Source organism: Bidens hawaiensis, unplaced genomic scaffold (assembly GCF_021521415.1).
Source record: "Bidens hawaiensis isolate Kalapana, Puna unplaced genomic scaffold, B.hawaiensis_p1.1 tig00020787_1, whole genome shotgun sequence".
NCBI classification, from domain to species: Eukaryota; Viridiplantae; Streptophyta; class Magnoliopsida; order Asterales; family Asteraceae; genus Bidens; species Bidens hawaiensis.
The window spans coordinates 118335-142014 of record NW_027493200.1 but is presented as its reverse complement, the minus strand read 5'-3'; the positions used below and the strand labels follow the sequence as shown (position 1 = coordinate 142014).

Sequence of the window (23680 nt, the reverse complement as noted above, 5' to 3'; positions counted from 1 at the left end):
CCCCTACCTCTCTCTCTCAAATCGTGTTCATCAAGAACACCTAATCTCCATCCTAACCATACACCCTAAAGGGGAACTCGATCAGATTAAGAAGATGTCAATCTCAAACATCACTGGATTATCAGGTATTACATATTTCCTTGTTTACATTATATCATCGATTATAGAAACTGATCAACATATGTATGTGCCATAACAGGTATATGGTAATATCTATACTAATTTGTATGGAAGTAGATTACATTTTGATATTATTTCCGAATGTATTTTAGGTAGTTTTCATTCTCTAAATTGTTCAATGTATACCGACTTTATATATGAATCACCCGTTTGGGGTCACTACTACAAAATGAACCGCTTCTAAAGCGATGATTATCATGTAATACAACGGTTTGGACGGCCGCTTTATAACGGTGTGCTGTTCTTTATAAGACTTACGGTTAAAACGCTTATTAAATCACTTTATACGATCATAACGTGCAAAAAATAATTAATCACAAGGGTTTACAAACCGGCGTACATATGGAGGCCACCAAATTAGTTATAATAGTAGAGTGGTTATCAAACCGCTTTAAAAGCATAGTTTATGCCGTTAAATTGTTTCAATTATAACGGGTTACACACCGATGTATATCCTTACCACTTTTTTTAAAAAGGCGGTGTAAAAAACTAATTTAAACGGGCTAATAATGGCGGCTTCAAATTTATTATATATCGCGGTCGATTAAAAGTATGCTTTTATTAACTGATAAATGGCTAAAATTATAGATATGAATAGCAACAAACAAGCAGTATATTGTTTTTTGTTGTTTCAAAATGGGAATTGTAACAAATAACTATCAAACCAAATATTATATCTTAGCATCTATGGATATGCCTCAAACCAAATAACTTTTGTATTTGAACATGCAAATACAAAAGACTGAGACTTCATGTATATTATACCATCGTATGTGGTCGTAGCTTGAGCATCGCACTCGAGTTCAAACATGAGACATATTCGAAACGGATATATTTAATCTGTCAAATGCACGATAATCGTTAAGATTATATATATTCAAATATCATGGAAAAAAAATCATGCATGCGAGATACATACAATGTAATTAAATGAACTAAAACCTTCCGTACGTTTGATTAATAGATGCCATTGATAACGAGATGCGAATCGGTAATTGTTTAATCGAGCTCGTATTATTCATACACATGTGCATATAAGTTTAGTTTGCCAAAATAAAAACGGGTCAAAGCTACCCGTTCAAATTAATTGTGTACATGACATAAGGTTATTCATCTACTATATTTCATCATAAAATCACATACTTGTTTGACTACTTGGAACTTTCATTATACCCAAACATAAATTTTCAGAGATTATTTCAATACTACAAACAAGTTCAATGCAACACTTTGATAAAGAGATGTGATTCTCATACACCGCCTTCATGCTGACCAGGCATGCATATATGGCTCGTGTAGGCCTATACGGGCAGTATAGGCTAAGCATAACTAGCATGGGAAAAACGTTTTGCAGCCTATGCCACCGGATAGGAATATACGAGCCGTATAGGTGTTTAATGGCTCGTATTGCTCACTGACACACTATACGATCGTATTGGGCTGTACGACCGTATAGAAAACTTTTGCAAAAAACGCCAGCCTGCCTTTGAACACTCTTAAGCACTCTTAAGCACCGTCGGAAAATGAAAATGTAATTTTTTCTTAGCCAATTATACGAGCCTATACAAGTTGTTTAGTGCTACAAATTACTTAGCCAATTATGTTATGTAAATTTGATAGAAAGTTTATTTTATTCTAAAATATCATATCATTCAACTTTTTAATATAAAACGTAATTCTATACAAGTGAAACAAAACATGAAAGGGTTGAAAAGGAGAGCGGCTAAAATAGCTAAAAAAATATGTTGCAAGTCAAATAACATATTTGGATGATGCTACATAGGATGTTAAAGTCATAAATCATATAAATATATGGTTGTCGATTTTTTTTTCCCAAAATACGACCCGCATAGGCCTTTACAGCCCGTACAGGGCTATACGAGGCACTACAAATAATGACCGACAAACATCCAGCACAAATTGACATGATTAAGGTTTTATACGACCATATAGCCCTATACGAACCATATAGAGAAAAAATTGGCGTGGGAGGATCCCAAGCCTTGATAAATTAACTTCTTTTGAGTCTAGCGATCCTATACATTATATTCGAATTTGACGTAAGTATTAATTACCTTCATATGTGGGATTGCAAAAACTTGTATTGTCCACAGACGAGTTGGCTTCTAAGCTTTATCATATATATTATGGTACGGTTGACATAAAATACCCAACATGTGCGTTTGCGTTTTCTTTTAGATAAGAGGTAATTGTAATAAAATAAAGTCATTACAAAAATATAATTTCTTGGAAATAAATTTTATTAGTCAATAGGTTAAAGTTACACTATAACCTTTTCACCAATAATAATCTTAATTTTCATTAAGATTAAAAATAATACAAACATAACAAATGACTTTCGTTCCATCTTCAAAACTAGTAATTGGTTTATAAGATTAATAAAAACACAATTCGTTTATTAGCGAATTTCAGTTTATCAAGGTTCAAATAACACGAAATAGAAAGCAAATTAACAGACAATAAACTGCGTTGCTAGTCCTTTCATAATAGCTAAACGTCACGTATTAAAGTGTATAAGTGTTAATACATTGTTTTTTAATAAAGAGAATTGGGTAGATTTGAAAAAAAGCATATTTTAGTTTTTAATACATTATATGTATGTTTTGTAGAGGGTGCTAAAATTATGTATATAAAAAAAAATCAGTTATTTAGCAATATAAAGTAAACATGGAAAAAAAATTTATTTCCAACCAAAAATATACCTGATTATATAAATGCATTATTATAAAGGAAACAAGCATTTAAATAGTAAATTAATTAAACTGGTACATAGTCATATTAAGCGATTTCACAACATTCACACCTACATTTTCTAAATACGAGTTTAGTTTCCACGAACGATTTTGAAGATGTCATCAGCAATGTTTTTCGCATCATTTGAGATACCAAATAATCTGGCACTCACGAATCCTACACAGTAAAGACCATTTTCTCCTTTCCAATGATTAGGGCTTTTATGTTTTGGCATTCCATTCTCGTTAAAGAGACCTCCATCATCCTAGATTAAACCGAAAATGTACGTTAAGATAATAAAAAGAACAATAGGTTAAGTAAACAATTGATATTACTTTAGTTACCTTAAGCCATTTTCGCATGGTGCTTTTAAAACCGGTAGCAAAGATAATGGCATCAAATTGTCTCTGTTGACCATTTGTAAATTTGATTTGGTCACCATTTATTTCTTCAATGGCCTTCGTAACCTATAGACAAAACAAAATAACAATAGTAAAGCAACTGTTAATTAAAGATTTAAATGCTATCAGACAGTGGCGGATCTAGAATAAAAATTCAGAGGTAACCTAATTTTTTTACCTATGACCTATGACGCCCTGACAGAACCGGAACATTTCAATCGGGGCCAGAGCTCACTTTTGTTGTATTCACAATTGTATGACGACTACTTTCTTTTAATAATCAATGTATTACAAACACCAAAACGTAAACTTCTTTTCACGTTGTGTTAATATCAAATTGGTATTTAAAAACCATCATAAAAATTATATATATTTTTAACCCCTAACAATAAAAAAATATTATTCAAATATTTAAAAAAACTAAATGCTTATTCCAAAATTAATAAACAATAAACTAAACATATTTTCAAAGTAAATGAAACGTGAACTTTTCTATAAGAAGTTGAATAAAATGATATACAAATAAATAAATAAAAAACAATCTTTGTTTAACAAATAAATATATAAAATATTTGTTATCTATCAAAAAAGGCAATTATTTTTTTAATGGACTTTTTTTCTTTTTAATAGTGAAATGGGCTCAGGCTCTAAAATGGCCCAATGTAGCCTAATGCTAGTATTAGGTTATCTTGGTCGTCTTCCTCATATTAATGGCATTTGCTGAGCCTCCTGTGACAACAAAAACACAAAAAAGAAAAGAAAAATTCCGGCTATTTTACTCTGATTTTATCTCAATACTTCTTAGGGGTAATCTAATATTTGCTCAGGGGTATCCTAGTACATAAAACCGAGAAGAAGAAAAAAAAGCATGTACTAATTTTGCAGTTCGTTGTAAAAGTTGAGGGGTAACCTGGGCTACCCTTGGATACACACTAGATCCGCCCCCTGCTATCAGATATGAAAACATGATAGGGGTTTACCTTAATGTCTCATGTTTTCATCTTTGAAATTGTCCAGACATCAATGATAGGTGATCGTCCGATTTCTTTTTTGATAATGAATGGTCCTTTTAATGGCTTTTTAACCACCCATTTTTGTGCAATCCTATTATACCATGCATTCTCAACGCTGCGTTGGTACAACGGAGCAACATTAAAATGATACACATAGTTTTGCAAGTATTGTACAAATATGTCTTTTGGTACAAATGTGGGTGCGGACTAAGGGAATGGCATATGAGGGAGTTAACAGAAGCTTTTAGCTAAATGAAGCTTTAAGCGATCAAAAGCCTTTTTTTTGCCATAAAGATGCATAGCAATCTTCCCTTTCAAGAAAAATGTTAAAGATTGAGACATGCTGACGTCGCAATGCCGGCAGGTCCTGCTCTGGCTATCACAACAATATTTCTTGTTTCATTTTCTTTCAAGCTATTTCTAATGAATATTGTATGTTTATTGATGCAATATGTTATGCGTAGACCCTTTATATAGGAATTGCAAAAAAGGGGGCAAAAGATACTATTTCCCACCTTTATTGGAACCGTTACTAAAAAACTTATTTTTTAAAAGTTAAAGATGTCATCCCGCTAAAATTTCAGATACTAGCCATTATTACTCATTGAGGTATTCTGACTTTTTTTTCAAACAAACTTTGAGAATTTACATTCCAAACTTAATTTACTTGACTAGACATTACGTGTTCATATTTGCTTAATGTATGTATGTGTCATAACACAGGTATATGGCAATATCTATACTAATTTGTATGGAAGTAGATTACATTTTGATATTATTTCCGAATGTATTTTAAGTAGTTTTCATTCTCTTAATTGTTCAATGTATACTGACTTTATATATGAATCACCCGTTAGGGGTCACTACTACAAAATGAACCGCTTCTAAAGCGATGATTATCATGTAATACAATGGTTTGGCCTGCCGCTTTATAACGGTATGCTGTTCTTTATAGGACTTACAGTTAAAACGGTTATTAAATCACTTTATACGATCATAACGTGCCAAAAAAAAAAATAATTAATCACAAGGGTTTACAAACCGGCGTAAATATGGAAGCCACCAAATTAGTTATAATAGTAGAGTGGTTATCAAACCGCTTTAAAAACATAATTTATGCCGTCAAATTGTTTCAATTATAACGGGTTACACACCGCTGTATATCCTTACCACTTTTTTAAAAAGGCGGTGTAAAAAACTGATTTAAACGGGCTCATAACGGCGGCTTCAAATTTATTATATATCGCGGTCGATTAAAAGTATGATTTTATTAACTGATAAATGGCTAAAATTTTAGATATGAATGGCAACAGACAAGCCGTATATTGTTTCTTGTTGTTTCAAAATGGGAGTTGTAACAAATAACTACTTATCAAACCAAATATTATATCTTAGCATCGATGCATATGCCTCAAACCAAATAAGTTTTGTATTTGAACATGTAAATACAAAAGATTGAGACTTCGTGTATATTATACAATCGTATGTGGTCATAGCTTGAGCATCGCAGTCGAGTTCAAACATGAGACATATTCGAAACAGATATATTTAATCTGTCAAATGCACGATAATCATTAAGATTATATATATTCAAATATCATGAAAAATAATCATGCATGCGAGATACATACAATGTATTTAAATGAACTAAAACCTTCCGTACGTTTGATTAATAGATGCCATTGATAACGGGATGCGAATCGGTAATTGGTTAATCGAGCACGTATTATTCATACACATGCACATATATGTATAGTTAACCAAAATACAAATGGGTCAAAGCTACCCGTTCAAATTAATTGTGTACATGACATAAGGTTATTCATCTACTATATTTTATCATAAAATCACATACTTGTTGGACTACTTGGAACTTTCATTATACCCAAAACCCAAACATAATTTTTTAGAGATTATTTCAATACTACAAACAAGTTCAATGCAACACTTTGATAAAGGGATGTGATCCTCATACACCGACTTCATGCTGACCGGGCATGCATAGATGGCTCGTGTAGGCCTATACGGGCAGTATAGGCTAAGCATAACTAACATGGGAAAAACGTTTTGCAGCCTATACCACCGGATAGGAATATACAAGCCGTATAGGTGTTTAATGGCTCGTATTGCTCACTGACACACTATAAAACCTATACGATCGTATTGGGCTATATGACCGTAAATAAAACTTTTGCAGAAAACGCCTGCCTCCCTTTGAACACTCTTAAGCACCGTCGTAAAATGAAAATGTAAATTTTACTTATCCAATTATACGAGCCAATACGAGCCATTTAGTGCTACAAATTACTTAGCCAATTATGTTATGTAAATTTTAATAGACAATTTATTTTATTCTAAATTATCATATCATTCAACTTTTTAATATAAAACATAAATCTATACAAGTGAAACAAAACATGAAAGGGTTAAAAAGGGGAGCGGCTAAAATAGTTAAAAAAATATGTTGCAAGTCAAATAATATATTTGGATGATGACTACATAGGATGTTAAAGTCATAAATCATATAAGTATATGGTTGTCGAAATTTTTTTTCCAAAATATGACTCGCATAGGCCTATACAGCCCGTACATGGCTATACGAGGCACTACAAACAATGACCAACATACATCCGACACAAACTGACACGATTAAGGTCCATTTGTCAAGCCATTTGTTATGCTAATCGTTATGCAAAACTAACAAATGAACCCCATTCGTTGAAAGATCCATTCGTTAGCCTGATCAGGCGAATGAGCCCATTCACTATGAGTGCTCATTCGCTATGAAGGTCCATGAAGACCACACTCGTCAATAAGCAACAAATGAGCCATTCGTTATGGAATACCTATTCGTTAAGAAGTAATCCCATTCGTTATATAATCCTCATTCGTTGGTGGCCATTCGTTAGACAAGACTAACGAATGAGCTCCCATTCGTTTGATGCTCATCCGTTAGTCAAGTCAACAAATGAACCCCATTCGTTAAGGGATCAGATAACGAATGGAGTTTGATAAAATGACAGAAAGGTCCCCGGACTTAGAATAAAATGGATTAATTACAAAGAAGCCTTCGAACTTTATGAATGAAACAAAGGTACCTTTAAATGTTAATGAGTAACGAATAAGATAATCATTTAAGAAATGTTAATGAAAATTTTGCTAAGAACCCTTAATGGAAATAAAATATTTCCAAGCTGACCTGGCAGCTTAATCAAGGGACTGTGCCCCTTGGACCCCGCAAGGGGCTGCCTGTAAAATTTCGTTATTTGTTTTCGTTATTTTCATATTGTAATCGTGACCCAACCCTATCTATACCCGGGTTCGTATTCGTAAAAATTTTCAATAAAATCTTGCAATTGTTTAAGATTTAATCTTTATTTATTTATGTATATATTTAACTATCACTAATATACATAACAAGTCCCTTAACTTAGCTTTAACAACTTTTGCACCCACATCCATAGAACAAGGACCTAATTGCAAAAGTTATTCAATCTCTCCTCCTCTCCTCCCTTCCCTGTCGACCCGCCACCGACACCCCTTCCTTCCTGAGTTGCAGCCCCTAATTCTCGGATTAATTGACGAAAATGATGTAACCAATCAATTCCTAACCAAAAACCGCGTCCACCGACACTCTAAACATGGTAAATTAGTACCCAATTGACAGCTAATCACAAACTAATCAAGTCGTGGCCAAACCCTCTCTAAATCCCTATATATATCGTCTAAAATTCAATTAAACTCGCACTCACACTCCTCTCAGCATCGCGAATCCAAACCCTTTATCAATTGCATGTTTATGAGTCGTTTGTACCACGTTCGTGATCTTAGCTTGAGCTGTATCTAACCATCCCTTGTTCTCCCTCAATCTGTACCCATAACAGGAACTTCCGTCGACGTATCCTGGGGTTTCTTCTTAACTTCTTATCGCCATCTCATCTTCGATAATCCACACGTTAAGGAGAGTTTACATACCCTTTTTTCATCTTTTATATTTTGGGGGTATCACGTATACCTTATTCAATTTTATTCATTGTTTTATTTCTACATCTATTTCAAACACAATTCGTTATATGTTTATGGGTGATGATTGCAATATCTATGACTATGCTCTATGTGCTTAAGTGTTTATTTTATGTTTGGTGGCTGGTATCTCATCCTCATCTATTCTCATCTAGTATGATTATACATTAACCAAAGTATATTGATTTCATATCAATAGGAACGGGTCCACAATTTATTTGCTTACATCATACGAATTGTAATACTCATCATTGACATATGAATTATGGTTTTTATCTATATATATATCTCTACTAAAACTTATGTATTCTCACAAGCATTCAAGTTGACAAACTCTATTTTTATACATGCTACAAGTACAAGTAATTTACATTGTTCAAGATCGAAGAAATTAGTTTTACCTTAGGATATTATTCAAAATACAAAAGCATGATGTAACCGTCTCTTATTATCGAATTTTGTGTACTTGTTTGATGTTAATGAAATTAAATAATTATTGTCGCTTTAATTAGTGTCTTTTGAGCTACTGTCCAATCAATACGTTATGCCCCGACATGTTCCGCCGCCTTTGGTCAGGGTGTGACACCATTGAAGTCGAGTACGAAGACGAGGACAAACACGAAGACGAGGACGAGAACATGGAGGAGGACGAAGACGAAGATGACTAATAAATTAGTATTTTTATGTGTATTTTTTTTTATTTTTGGGTGTGTTTTTTATTTTATTTGAATTTATTTTCTTTTATTTAATTATTTTAATATATTTTAATAAATTTATGGGTTTTGTGATTGTTTAATTTAATTATAAAAATAAAATAATAATAAAGGTGGTGTGGCAAAGGAGGGCTACAACACCATACTACCCCTAAAAAAACTCACCATTTGTTGATTGGGCGCCACATGACACAAGGTGCCCCATGTTGTAGCATCTTCACTACACATAGCCTAACAAACCAAATATTATATCTTAGTATCGATGCATATGCCTCATATCAAATAACTGTGTATTTGAACATGCAAATGCAAAAGATTGAGACTTCGTGTATATGATACCATCATATATGGTTGTAGCTTGTAGGGGTGTTCAAAAAAATCCGAACCCGAATCCATATCCGAAATTTCGGACAGATATTCGAATTTTCATATTCGGATAATGATTTTGAAAATTTTTGGATATTTCGGATATCCGATATCCGAAAACTTTTTTAATTATTTAATATATATGTAAACATATCCCATTTAAATCCTAAATAAAATCCATCCTCATTCTTCAATACCCCAGTCGACAAGCGCTATCATCAAGGCGACTTCCTCGATTGACGACCTACTCGCCGGACGTCGCTGCTGCCTCTTGCCAGTGGACGGTGGTGGTACGGTGGCTATTTCCGAGGCGATCTCCTCTCCTTGAACTTGTAAGTGAGAGTTGAATATGTAACATCCTAAATTTTATAGTAATAAATAAAGGAATGCTATGTTTGTGAAACGTGTGTTAATATTTAATTAGTATTAAAAATAAAGAAAGGAGTATGGACTTGGAATATTAAAAGATGAATTAAAGGGTGATGGGCCTTAAGTCCATGGGCTTAAGATAGTATAAATACTCCCTTAAACCTCCCTAAAACCATAAAACCCTCATTTCTTACCCACCAAGTATTCTACACACTCAAAACACACACACCTACATCACCAAAATCGGCCGTGAGAGATAGAGAGAGGGGTCCAAGAACAAACCGAACTTGGATTCTTGATAGATCTTGAACGTACAAGTTAAATACAAGATTAAAGTTCATAACCTAGATAACCGTGACCTAACGAATGCGTAAAGGTATGTTCTTTATCTTAAAGATTACGTTTTTATGAACGGTTTGCCATGAAACCTAAACGTAGAGTATATCGGGTATAAACGAACCATAAAGTAGAAAACTTGATTAACTTAACAAACCTACGGTTATGAACAGCTCGTTTAAGAAACCTTAGATCTAGTCTTGAACGTTTTAAGCCTAAAGGTTCAAACTTTATGGTCACTCGGGTCAAGTTTTAGCCGAAAACAGTTAAGGAAACGTCGATGAGTTATTACCGAACCATAATAGGGTGTAAGGTTGGGAAACGAAATAAAAATGGTGATAAAATGGACCAAACCGTAGCCTCACCTTACGAAAACCTTCAGTTCATTCGACTACACTACAGAACTTGATTACACAATGTATACTCACATATATTGTGATAGTTCGATCACAATGGTAACTCGATCACATTGTTATAATCGATTACATGGTTAAACTCGCTTACACTGCTACATTCTCATACAATCACTTACTCGCTTACATGTATATTCGATTACAATGACCAGGATCGGTTATTGGGTCTTGTTAGCATACATATGGAGCATTCGATTACATAAGGGCCATTTGATTACACATAGAAACTCACATACAATGAAATTCAATTACATTAAATGAACTCGCTTACATAGAAACTCAATCACGTACATCAAGCTGACTCGATTACAATGTACTTAGTCGCATACACTAGTGACTCGATTACATGTACCTTAGTCGATTACACTATGATCGCTTACATTGTGATTCGATTACAATCATAATCTATTACATTTATGCCACTCAAGTACGAGGATTGTAATCGACTAAAATTTAAGAACTCGCTTACAATGGAGTTTGATGACATGCTCAGTTCAAAACATTAGGGAACCGATTACAATAACACTCGATTTCTATAATAGACGATTACATAGTATGTTCGCACACAATGCCTAAATCGATTACAAGCTATACTCGATTACATGTGAGGACTCAATTACAATAAACTCATTCGAATACAAGTGTGATTCGAATACAACCAAAGGGTTTGATTACATTGCATGATCGGACACGATATATACAACCCGATCTAATGTGATTCAAATACCTTATACATGTATGAGTTGAGTAACCCGAGCACTTTATATAAAAGAAAAGAATGCAATAAGAAAGAAAGAGAAGAAAAATAATTGAACACCTTGTACTCAATAAGTTTTGGCTTAAGGATAAATAATCTAAGTAAAATGTAATCTAAAACAAGACCGTTATATTAAACCAGACTTAACCATTTGTGGTTAAAGTATGAATAAGATGAATAGAACATAAATTGACACGTGTAATTAATGTATAGTCAGCCGAGCTCAACTAAAGAAAGGGATAACGATTAACGGAGAGCGTAACAGGATCCAGGTGAGTTTCTAGCCCCATTTTCTTTTTATATTTTTCGGGGTTGTGTGCATACTCAATGTGAATGTTAATAAACTTACCTTAAATGGTAAGTGTATGTCCTAATGATGAATGTGATAGTTATGTTTATAATATGAATGCATGCTTGATGGTACGCAAACGATCTTCGTATATTGCACGTATTGCTAATGGAAGTATAGTGTAGTATGTATGATATGAGTAAGTGAATAAGGAAGTATGTATGAATATGGTATGTATGATACTTACAAAGGCATGTATGAATGTGATAATGATAATGATGATGAAAAGTAATGTAAGGTTAAAGGGTTGCATACCCTAATAATATATGCGAAGGTTAAAAGGGTTGAATAACCTAATAATATATGCGAAGGTTGAAGGGTTGCATACGCTAATAATATATGCGAAGGTTATAGGGCGTGATGCTCTTTAAAACGTAAGGTATGAATATGAAGGAAGGTATGAAAATAAGTATGTATATTAAAGTATGGAAGTATGAAGTATGTACGAAAGTATGTAGTTATGAATGTGTTGTATGTTGTATGATTAACTAGAACTCACTAAGCGTAGCTGACTTTTAGTATGCACGCAGGTGAGTAGGATGAGACAGCTGGCTTGAGCAGGGACACATGGCAGAAGAATAAGAGGCTGGCATATGAAGACTCAAGATGTTTTATGTTTAATGTTTTTGATTTTGAAAGACAAGATGTTTGTTTAAGACAAGTTATGAATTAATATGTTATGTTTTATGAAAGTTTTTATATTCTGTGAAAGTTTTAATTAACTCTGATTAGTAGAACTGTGTTTATGCGTAAATCCAACGTCCAAAGTGAGGCACCGGTAGCGGGGCCTTACAGAATCGTATCACCGTCTCCTTTTTTTGAATTTGTGATTCAAACTTGTATGTTCAATAAATACTTGAATTTGTGATTCAGAGTTGTATATTTAAACGTCAGATTAGTTTTGTGTATTTCTTAGTATTCGCAGGTTGTGTGTATGTATGATTGATATTAAGGTTGTGTGATACAGATTCTTCTTTAGATTGCAATTTCATTTACTCGATTGGAATGTAGTGTATTTGACTATTTGTTGTGATTCTTCTTCCTCTTCTTCTTATGTTTTTTTTTTTTAATTTCAGATATCAGTTTCACTATCCAAATGGATATCCGAACCTCGGATATCCAAAATTTCGGATACGGATTCGGATAATGGAATCCACTATCAGAAATGTTCGGATATCCAAAACTCCGGATATTTGATTTTGAACACCCCTAGTAGCTTGAGCATCGGAGTTGGGCTCAAACATGAGACAAAGTCGAAACATGTATATTTGAACACTCTAATTTATGATAATTGTTCAAATTATACTCAAATATCATGAAAAAAAATCATGTAATGTGAGCTACATACAATGTATTCAAATGAACTAAAACCTTCCGATGTGATTTTATCTTAGGTTTATTAGATAGCAAGGCTAGTGTTTATTAGATGATAAATTAAACTTATTATAATTATCTAATGTTATTTTTGTAAACTCTACTTGTTTAAGCTTAGAACATAAATACCTTTATAAGGAGTATTTTCATTTCTTTCTCTATCTTCAAATTCAAAATTACACTAATATTTATTACGCTTTCCCTTTTTTTTCAATTAGTTAATACTTCTTTTATATCTTTATCATTAATTTTTCTCTTTCCTTTACTCACAACTATTTTCAAAAGGTATTAAAAAATTATAAATGGTGAACAATAACTTTTCAAATATATAGTATCACTGTATTTTCTCTCTCCTATACTCACAACTCTCTAAACCACTTCTTACATTATAAAAACCTCACTGATGTGAATGCCCTAAACAGTTACCTTATCTTTAATCATTACAACTATTCAACAAACCAACACAACCGATAGTCTATGTATATATCAAACTCATTGTAACTTTATATTTTATCAAGATACTCAATTAACCAATGCACTGATTATCCTTTTAAAGAATCCTTCATATATTCATCAATTATATACAAATTTACATCAAGACGATAAATATGAATATGATGATTGATGATGATTTTGGATTCCGCTCAAATAGTGGTATGAGAGCCATTGTTGGAAAACATAGGGAAAATAATTATATGATTATGGGAAGAGATGGATAAAGAAGACGAAAAGAGGACGAGTAGAGGCAATAAATGAACAACAATCTCGATTGTAGAATTTTGAAATTACGCTTGAAAGTTGAAACAAATAATTGAAATAATAGACGTGGAACAAGAATTGATACTAATGGAAAATTATGTAATTAAAACTTCTGAACTTGGACGATTTGATGAATTAAAGGACGATAGAGTACAATAAGACGAGGACGAATATGACGATACAAAAGATGTTAAGGGTACATAATCCATAATTAAATTGGTGAATAACTGACATCATCACAAAAGGAAAGATAAAGGATACGATAATGATTGTGAAGAACAAGAAAACAACCGGACACGAAGAATTGCATATCGCTTAAAGGAATCAGTTAACCAACGCAAACCACTTGCCGACAACAGTAAAGGAATCAAGGGACCAACGCAAACCGCTTGCCAACAACGATAAAAGGAATCAGGGACCAACGCAACCGCTTACTGGTAATGATAAAGGAATAAAAAAAATATGAGACTTAATGCTCTGTTTTTCAAAGAAGATTTGGAAATTTATACAAGAATTAACTTTATAAGAATATTGGGAAGAACGATAAAGAATGAATGGTTGTTGCTATATGTGAAGAAGAAGTCAAATTTTAACAAGTGATAAGAAATTGAGAATGGAACTTTGATAGAAGGAAAAGCCTTGGGTGTTCCTGTTTTGAAGAAGGAAATTACGAATCTGACATTGAAGAAAGAAAAGAACATATATATCTATATTATAATATATATAATCTAGACTTAAGGGTATTATTATTATTATTGAAGAAAGAAAAGAACATATATATCTATATTATAAATTTTATTACCAATCAAAATATATCTGACGATATAAATGCATGATTATAAAGGAAACAAACATTTAAATAGTAAAATCATTAAACTGGTTCGTAGTAATCGTAAAAGACTACACGACAACATGCACACCTACATTTTCTAGATAGGAATTTAATTCCCATGAATAATTTTGAAGATATCACCAGCAATGTTTTTCGCATCATTTGAGATACCAAATAATCCGGCACTCGCAAATCCAACACAATAAAGACCGCGTTCCCCTTTCCAATGATTAGGGCTTTTATGTTTTGGCATTCCAATCCCGTTGAAGAACCCTCCATCATCCTAGATTAAAACGAAAATGCTAAGATTAAAAAACAAAAGGTTGAATAAACAAATTGAGTGTTATAACTATAGTTACCTTAAGCCATTTTCGCACAGTGCTTTTAAAACCGGTAGCAAAGACAATGGCATCAAATTGTCTCTCTTTACCATTTGTGAATTTGATTTGATCACCCTTTATTTCTTCAATAGCCGTCATAACCTAGAGACGAAAACAAAATAATAATATCACGATTGTCAGTTAATGTTTTAAATGTTATTAGATATTAAAACATGATAGAGGGGTTTACCTCAATGTCTCCTGTTTTGATCTTTGAAATTGTCCCAACATCAATGATAGGTGATCGTCCGGTTTCTTTTTTGATCGTGAATGGTCCTTTGAATGGCCTTTGTATTCCATATACACCGAGATCTCCATACAACAACTTACTCAACATTAAGACCATCTTGTCTACGAAAGAGCAAGGAATATATTTTAGTATATACATTCCGAGTTGCACTAACTCTTTGGAAAGCACATGTATCTGTCACAACAAAAATAATAGAATGAAATGTTAAAATATAACAAAAATATGCTTTTATTATATAAAACACCGACAACTAATTTATATTCAAAAATCACGCAGGAGACCGTTTAGCGCGCTTACCGGGCTACGAACAACTATTGATGTTTGAGCACCCCAATTGTACAAGTCATATGCAATTTCCATACCCGAATTTCCAGCACCAACAACAAGCACATCTTTGTGTCCAAATCTTTTTCCATTATCATACTCGCTCGAATGGATATACAATCCTTTGAAGCTATCTAAACCATTAACATTAGGAATAAAACCTTCACTATTTTCGCCGGTTGCCGCCACAAGAAACTCACACACGTACTCCTCGACCAAACCCGAAACCCAATTTTTGGCGGTAACCACCCATTTTTGTGCAATCCTATTATACCATGCATTCTCAACGCTGCGTTGGTACAGCGGAGCTACATTAAACCGATACACATAGTTTTGCAAGTATTGTACAAACATGTCTTTTGGTACAAATGTGGGTGCGGACAAAGGGAATGACATATGAGGAAGTTCACAGAAGCTTTTAGCTAAGTGAAGCTAGAAGCGATCATAAGCCTTTTTTTGCCATAAAGATGCATAGCAATTTTCCCTTTCAAGAACAATGTTTGGGATAGAAAGAAGATTGAGACACGCGGATGTTGCAATGCCGGCAGGTCCTGCTCCGACTATCACGACAACAGTTTCTTGTTTCATTTTCTTTCAAGCTAGCTCTTTCTAGTGAATATTGTATGTTTATTGATGCAATATGTAATGCACATTGCACAAGCCCTTTATATAGGAATTACAAAAAGGAGGCAAAAAGACCATTTCCCACCTTTAATGGAATTGTTACTAAAAAAATTATTTTTTAGAGTTTCAAATGTCATCGCGCTAAAATTCTTAATACTAGCGGTTATTATTCATTGAAGTATTCCTGCTTTTTTGTAAACAAACTTTTAGAATTTACGTTACAAACTTACTTTACTTGACTAGAATCTACTTGTTCATATTGGCTTAATGTATATGTGAATACATGAATATGGTAATTCATATCTATACAAATAAGTAAAAGATGAGACTTCGTGTATAATCATATGCAGTTTGTAGAACATTGGAGTCATCGATTCAAGTTCAACATGAGACAAAGTCGAAACAGATACATTTAAACACTCTAATTTACTATAGTCGTTCATATTATATACAAATATCATTCAATAATCATGTATGTGATATATACAATGTATTCAATTGAACTAAACCTTCCGCGCATGTGGTTAAACCTAGTTTAAAATTCAAAGCAAATAACAACCATAAAGTGAAGTGATTCAAACATGTTGGAATACATGTGAACGGTTTCGATAGTTTGATAGAACACATGTGACGACGATATGATGGTTAAACGAAGATTTTGATTAACTTGGTAAATAAAACAGATACAAACAGATTTTTAAATACACTACAAAGGTAGTTATGTAAAACGTTTAACGGCAACACAGTTTTAACTATGGTTATAAACCGGTTAACAGTTATTAATACCTAGGATAATTGCGCATTAATACAGCTAATGTCTTAGGGTTATATAATACAAATAGCATAGTTAAATTTAAATAAACAGGATAATTGTATCATCCCCTAAACGTTAGTTGCCTTGTTAAAAACAAATCGCCTCCCTTTACCAAATCTTTGAGCACCCATCCTGTCATTGCCAATGTAAAGATCAAAGCTAGTGCTGCCATTATCTTGTTTATAAGTTTCGTTTGAGCTTTTAGTTTCTTTTGGTCTAAGCGTGCTTTTGTCTTCATCATCCCCATCATCACTAACGTGCCTAGCTCTAATCGCGTTCCCGTTGTAGTTCCAAACTAAAACATCCAAATACTGAATGTGTATATATATATCCTAAGCATAATCACATCTTCAACCAGTATTCCCAAGTTGGTTGCTATTACACCTCACATGTTAAATTCACATATATATGTCTATAGTCACCTTTTCTTTTACAAGGAGCAATTTCATATATACCCTTACAAACATTAAAAGTATCATATATACCCATGCAAAACTAAAATATTATATATATCCTTACAAATTAAACAAAATATCATATATATACCCAATTAATATATTATAATTTAGCAAATGACCAATTTACCCTATCTAATAACATCTTTAGGTTAAAAAAGGAAAACACAATCTCTGAAACTCCTCAGATCTGAAATCGCCGTTATTGCAATAAACCGCTATAATCGCCGGTCACACGGAGTTGGTACAAATCTCTCCATTGCTGGTCACATACGGTGGTGATGGCGGTGTGCGCAGTGGATGAAGGCAGACGGTGGTGAGGCAAGGCTGGAGAAGGAAATCAGTCGCCGGAACTGATCGGAATAGTTGCCGGAGACAGACGGTGTGTGCAGTTCCTGGTTGCTCGATGCTAATACGGACGGGAAAGGTTGGAGTTGTAGGAAATTAGGAGATTTGGAATTTTGGATTTTGATTTACTCATAATTTAAAAGGATAGAATGGCCATTAAGTAAAAATTCATTAAACCTGGGTATATATGATATTTTCATTTTTGGTTGGGTATATATGATATATTCAAAGTTTGGAAGGGTATATATATGAAATTAGTCCTTTTTACAAACTCATATAAATCTGTAACCTTGCCATTCTCTAAACATGATGGGAACAAATTTGATCAGTTCAAGTAACAGTGTACAAATCTATAACCTTGCCATTCTCTAGGAATCAGAAAAGATTTCTCAAATGTGCTCATTTCTATTGGTAATCATATAAGCCACAAACGAATTGATGATTGTAAACAGAAATTATGTACAAGAGATTGTATATGCCTTTATGGAATAGAAATGATTATTTATTACACTAATGATTCGATTGCAATTGTATACCAGCCATATATATACATATGAGGCATCGCTTTGTGAATCGACACACCGATTCACATCGCTTTTATCTAAACGGTGTTTACAAACAACAGCTATCGTATCCCTAACTGCCTAACGGGCCTAATTACATAATTATATATCTTCCATGTAACATCGCCATCATGAATAGATCGTATAAATCTATTTATGTACCATCGATCAGGTACGATGTAATGGGCTTCTCGAAATAGCATTTAAGGTACACAGTATGGTACCATTCCACGAGTTCCTAGAACATTTTTATGAACTCATTAACTTGTAAATGAGATTTATAAACCTGCAAAGTGTTTAACAGATTCATATAGTCACTTATTAATGATAACATTGGACGAGTTGAGTAATCTTCTTCAATTCTCGAGTCTTTTTGGGCCTGCAAATCAATCACGTCAAAGTAATTTGCCAAATACTCGTCCCTCTTCACTTTCAAACGCCTCTGACCCATTTGTATCTTCCCCATCAATATTCAAATTCATGTGACATAAATCTCCTTCAAATATGACTTTAAATCCATGTTTAGTTAATTGTTTTAGGCTTAATATATTATTATTATTATCAACGCTAGGCATGTAATACAAACTCTTCTCAGGTGTATTTATTCCATCAAAACAGATTTTCATGTCTTCTGCTCCTTTAATAAACTCTTTTATCTTTCCAATCAGTTTCTACTCCAAAACCCAATTTATAATTTGTAAACAAAACCCTGTTACCGATCATATGATTATGGTAATATGTGTTTACAAACCATATATAATAGCTCGATCCCCTGTATATAAATCAGTCCCCGAAGACGTGGGACTGATTTAGAGGACATTCATACGAAAAATGTCTATATGTATTGCAAATATGACAATTAGTCAATGCCTCATGAATGGGATTAGGACTTACGATGGGCGCTTGAATTTGTCCTTCTGGTTTTTTGTTCTTCTATGCCTGCATTGATATGACTTTCTTTCTAATCCTCTTCCCATCCTTATAAAGTAGACAATCATCACCAACTATTAATCCCGCAAACCTTGCTTCAATTTCCTTTTTGAATTGAGCATCTTCATCTTCTGTAGTAACATGTCGGGAACTAGTGACACACGTGTCCGGTCTTCATATTTTGAACCCCACTGGTTCCAATCGCTACACCATGTACCTCTTCTGTTGCAGACATCGGTCTCAATCAAAACACCATCTCGTTCCGATTGCATCCTACTGAGATTACGCATGATCTCAGTTTCTTCATGGGAATTCATCTTCCCGATTGTGGTTACTAATTTCTTCTTTGGCTGGATCGAATCTTCTACAGGGATTCTGATACCAACTGTTGGTAATCAAAGAAGCCAGAAACGACTTGGTGATTGTAAACAAAAAATATGAACAAATGATTTTGAATCAGTGAAGTGATGCTTGTATTTGAAGTTAACATATATACCAGATCTCAGTCCATCGACCGGAATCAGTCTCTATAACGATGTATACATCAGTGTTATAGAATGGCCTTATTTGATCGCCTGTTCAGTCCATTATTTCTCTGATGAGGGCAGAGACATCCTCTCTTTCTCACATCTTGCAATATGCAACAAGATGTCTTGTGTGCAGTAATAGAAGCAAATTCCTGGTCTTTGTTCGGTTCTTTTATCATCTTTGAAAGTTGCAACATGTGTAGACAGATGCTTGGTGTTCACTCTGATACCAATTTGTTATCAGTTGGGATATCAAGAGAGAAGAACGATTTCGATAGTTTGGTAGAACAAATTTGAATGACAATGGTTGAACGAAGATTTCGATTAACTTGGTGAATAAAATAGATGCAAACAGATGTTTAAATACACATACAAAGGTAGTTATGTAAATCATTAAACAGTAACATAACTTAAACTACCAGCAACTATAACCTCGGTTAGAAACCAATTAAGAGTCGTTAATGCCTACTATAATTACCTGATCATCTCACATTCAATGTATCGCGTTACTGATAGTTGGCAAACATATTCCGGTTCTACATACACGAAATAATAAACAGTGGTATATTACTATAACAGATTAAGACCTTCCTAAAGTTGGATAGGTATATAATACAAATATGCAAAATGTTTTTGAGTATCATATATTCATACATATATAGTTGGAAAAAAAAACATACATAGTACTCAACTAACTAGAACTTGTGATACATACTAATTATAACAAAACCTACATGTTTACAAACAAACGATACGTTCTAGCATCTAGAATTATTTGTCGCACCGAAGCTACAGCCCCTATCACTGAGAGACCGGTTGACCCTACACCGATCACTGTATTGACCCAAAAAATTAACCCTTTTTTGGATGGTTTGAATGTCAAGTTGTAAAAAACCATGGGCAAAATAAAGTCCAAAGGTATGCAACCAAATGCACCAAATAATGCCATTATGTCTCCAAAGAAAGGCAACATTGCAGCAAAAGTGGTTGCAATGATTACCGATATTGACCTTGTTATCAGCCGAGGCACAAAGTTTCTAGCCGATAACTGACCCTTCTTCGGATCTGCAAATCTTCGTTCTAAAACCACATTTGATGGTTGCAAGTAAACCTAATATTAAAAAATTAACATGAATTAGTGACACTCATAATTACCAAATCATAACATGATAAGGATAAAAAAAATGTTACCAAAGTACAAGCTGCAACTTGTAAAACAGTAAAGCCATTGGTCATAAGAAGGAACCATTTGGGCAACAATGGGTTAGAACCCACCATAAAGTTTTGAAGAACAGAGCTATCCACTTGGTTACCAAAAGCCCAATAACCAGAAATCCCAACACTAAAATAATTTGAGATTACAACTGCATAACACACTAGTAGCCCTTTGAACATCTTGCCCTTAACTGGCTCTGCTATTGTGGCCTGTTCCAGCCCAAAAAGTAAATGCATCATAAATCACTATATAAGGTTTTATACATTTATGAAAATTGTTACAAGAAAAAAAAAACCTGTATCTCAGGAATAATCCCATTTCCGTATGTCGTACAAATTATCGAAACAGCATTGAAAAAGCCGAATATACGATTTATACCAACTCCGGTCAAGGAATAGTTCCTGGGAGGCGCTTTATGGGAATTTCCTACAAATAGTCTTTTATTCAGTTACTTTATCTAACCATAATTATGATAACGCGATATCTAACATTAAATGTTACTTTATTCGAACATAAATACGATAATGGATATCAAACATTCCCTCAATATCATTATTATTAAATCAGTAAACAACATGAAAGCGTGTACCGATCGGTTGATACATAAATTTAAAGTTAATTACCTATGTAAATTGCTCCAGCAGTTGTACAAGCACAATAAGCAAAACACAAGACAAGTGACACAAGATTGATGTGTCTCAAGGAATGAAAAGATGGGATTTGTGCCAAAATGAGTGTAAAGCTTCCAAATATCACAATAAAATGGGATAATTGCATACTCCCATCTGGTCTTGCCAATAAGTATATAAACTGCACAATACAGGTTATAATATTCAACACTTTTATGATAATGATGATGTTATATGAACAAGATCCTCAACAAGTTTTATATATCAAATGTTGGCTCACCTTGAGGCTTTGCCCTCCTAGTAGAGTACAAGCAATAACCGCACCATAGCACGAGCCTAACTGAAGTGGGCCCACATAGTACCGACCCCATCCCGGGCCTGTTAAGAAAAATCGAACAATTAGTTTAATGCTTGATTATATATGTTAGCGCGACAAAGATATGGTTGTAAATTGTTACCTAAAATATCATGGGCCATGTCGCGGAACCTAAGTTGACGGTGGCCAAGCTCGGCATGATGTTCCAATACTAGAGATAGGAGCTTGTAGGAGTAGAATGTGATGACTCCTGCTAGGGCCAACACCGCCACGCCGCCCTCCCACCCCAACAATGCTAAGGCAAATGGTAGACTTAGTAGTGCCGGTGCTACGATTGCGGTTGTCAAATGGTACCCACAATGCAGCCATGAACCTATGGTACCACAAACATGTGTATAATAGTAATACTATAATTAGCATGATTGTGCCGAAAAGTGTGGACTCAAAACGGTCAAGATAATATTTTTATTTAGTAAAGTGAGTTTCATCAAAATTCAAAAAATAAAACTAAAAATACAAAACTAAAATTGGGTTTAATTTCTATATATCCATTCACTATGATCACCGTCTTCATAATATACCATTTTTGGACCTATTAACAAATTTGGGTAAGCAATAAGTCCATTTTAGACTAGTGGTAGAAGTCAGTACATCGGATGATGATTTGGAATTGATCGGCTGATCATTGAATCGTTCAAAGGTTTTCTATCTATATCAGGTTTTTTAGTATTCCTCTGGGAATTTAAAATCTCGGAGACGGCCAGGGTGAACTAAACTAATATATCTTGCCATTGTTGGAGCAAAACTTGACATAATCTCTAAACAAATATATTCCTGCCAACATAGTACTCATGCTTACATAGTTGCATGTAAAATATGCATACAGAAAACTATATTTATAATCATGATTCTTACCTCGAGATTTAAGAACGAATAGAGCTCCGGCATCAAGCTTCTTGGGGGGCGTAGGTTCGGTGGTTGTAACTTCGTAGGCGTCTGCCGGAGATATAATCCGGTTGGTGGGAGCCACCGTTCCCATGAATATATATGATCAGCTGTTCTTTGTCTTTCTTACTGCAAAGTCAAGCTAAATGAGTGAGGATGATAGTTTCAAAGGCGGCTATTTTCAACTGAATCTTTTATACCATAAAATTATTATTTTTTTATTATTTAGTTATCGTCATTCGTCAATATACAACATATTCAAACATTTTATTGTTTAATGTTGAAAATGATATCAATTCATATATATTGCTGCGATATTTAATCTTTATATAGTTCTTAATAAAAAAAAAGTAAGTGATTTATATATTAGAATAACTAAAATAAGCTATAATATCATCATTATGATTATACTCAGTAATTCCAATTAATAGTAAAACTATGGTAGTGTTTAAAAAAGATAAGATGTAGATAGTCTTACCTCTAGTACCCTATAGAAACAGAGAGGCTGCTTCCGAAGAGACCCCCGCTCGATATAAGTTTTGCATCAAGACTTGGACATAAGGCACGTACATAACACTCAACCATCGGGACACCGGCCGATTGGTGCATGTACCATTGTCTTTCACCTATCAACGCCACCACATGATGTCTGATTAACTTTCCGCCACTTTTAACGTTATTTTCACGAGATTAGTAAAATAACGTCATTAGTGCAATTTC

General features: G+C 33.7%; 2 protein-coding genes across 2 annotated transcripts; both read right to left on the bottom strand.

Annotated features, from left to right (window-relative positions):
- Positions 1–3025: 3025 nt before the first annotated feature.
- On the bottom strand, positions 3026–15989 carry LOC143561789 (putative indole-3-pyruvate monooxygenase YUCCA11). Its single transcript, XM_077049770.1, has 7 exons — positions 15567–15989; positions 15210–15443; positions 14999–15121; positions 14781–14922; positions 13475–13494; positions 3279–3401; positions 3026–3199 (listed from the first exon to the last, which is right to left on the bottom strand). Exons 1-7 carry the CDS (start codon positions 15987–15989, stop codon positions 3026–3028), a joined length of 1239 nt encoding a protein of 412 aa, XP_076905885.1.
- A 4516-nt stretch (positions 15990–20505) lies between these two features.
- Positions 20506–23137, bottom strand: LOC143561784 (GABA transporter 1-like). Its single transcript, XM_077049767.1, has 7 exons — positions 22931–23137; positions 22158–22388; positions 21980–22077; positions 21694–21880; positions 21366–21496; positions 21046–21279; positions 20506–20965 (listed from the first exon to the last, which is right to left on the bottom strand). Exons 1-7 carry the CDS (start codon positions 23052–23054, stop codon positions 20585–20587), a joined length of 1386 nt encoding a protein of 461 aa, XP_076905882.1. The 5' UTR covers positions 23055–23137; the 3' UTR covers positions 20506–20584.
- Between the last annotated feature and the right edge of the window lie 543 nt (positions 23138–23680).

What these genes read in the sequence shown, in the direction of transcription:
- LOC143561789 (XM_077049770.1), bottom strand. Translation starts at nt 15,989, where the DNA reads ATGTCATTCCCTTTGTCCGCACCCACATTTGTACCAAAAGACATGTTT. An exon ending in CAATAGTTGTTCGTAGCCCG is followed by an intron (nt 15,444 to 15,566) that starts GTAAGCGCGCTA and finishes TTGTTGTGACAG; the next exon opens with ATACATGTGCTTTCCAAAGA. An exon ending in CTGTGCGAAAATGGCTTAAG is followed by an intron (nt 14,923 to 14,998) that starts GTAACTATAGTT and finishes GTTTTAATCTAG; the next exon opens with GATGATGGAGGGTTCTTCAA.
- LOC143561784 (XM_077049767.1), bottom strand. Translation starts at nt 23,054, where the DNA reads ATGGGAACGGTGGCTCCCACCAACCGGATTATATCTCCGGCAGACGCC. An exon ending in CATGGCCCATGATATTTTAG is followed by an intron (nt 22,078 to 22,157) that starts GTAACAATTTAC and finishes TTTTCTTAACAG; the next exon opens with GCCCGGGATGGGGTCGGTAC. An exon ending in GGATTATTCCTGAGATACAG is followed by an intron (nt 21,280 to 21,365) that starts GTTTTTTTTTTC and finishes GGGCTGGAACAG; the next exon opens with GCCACAATAGCAGAGCCAGT.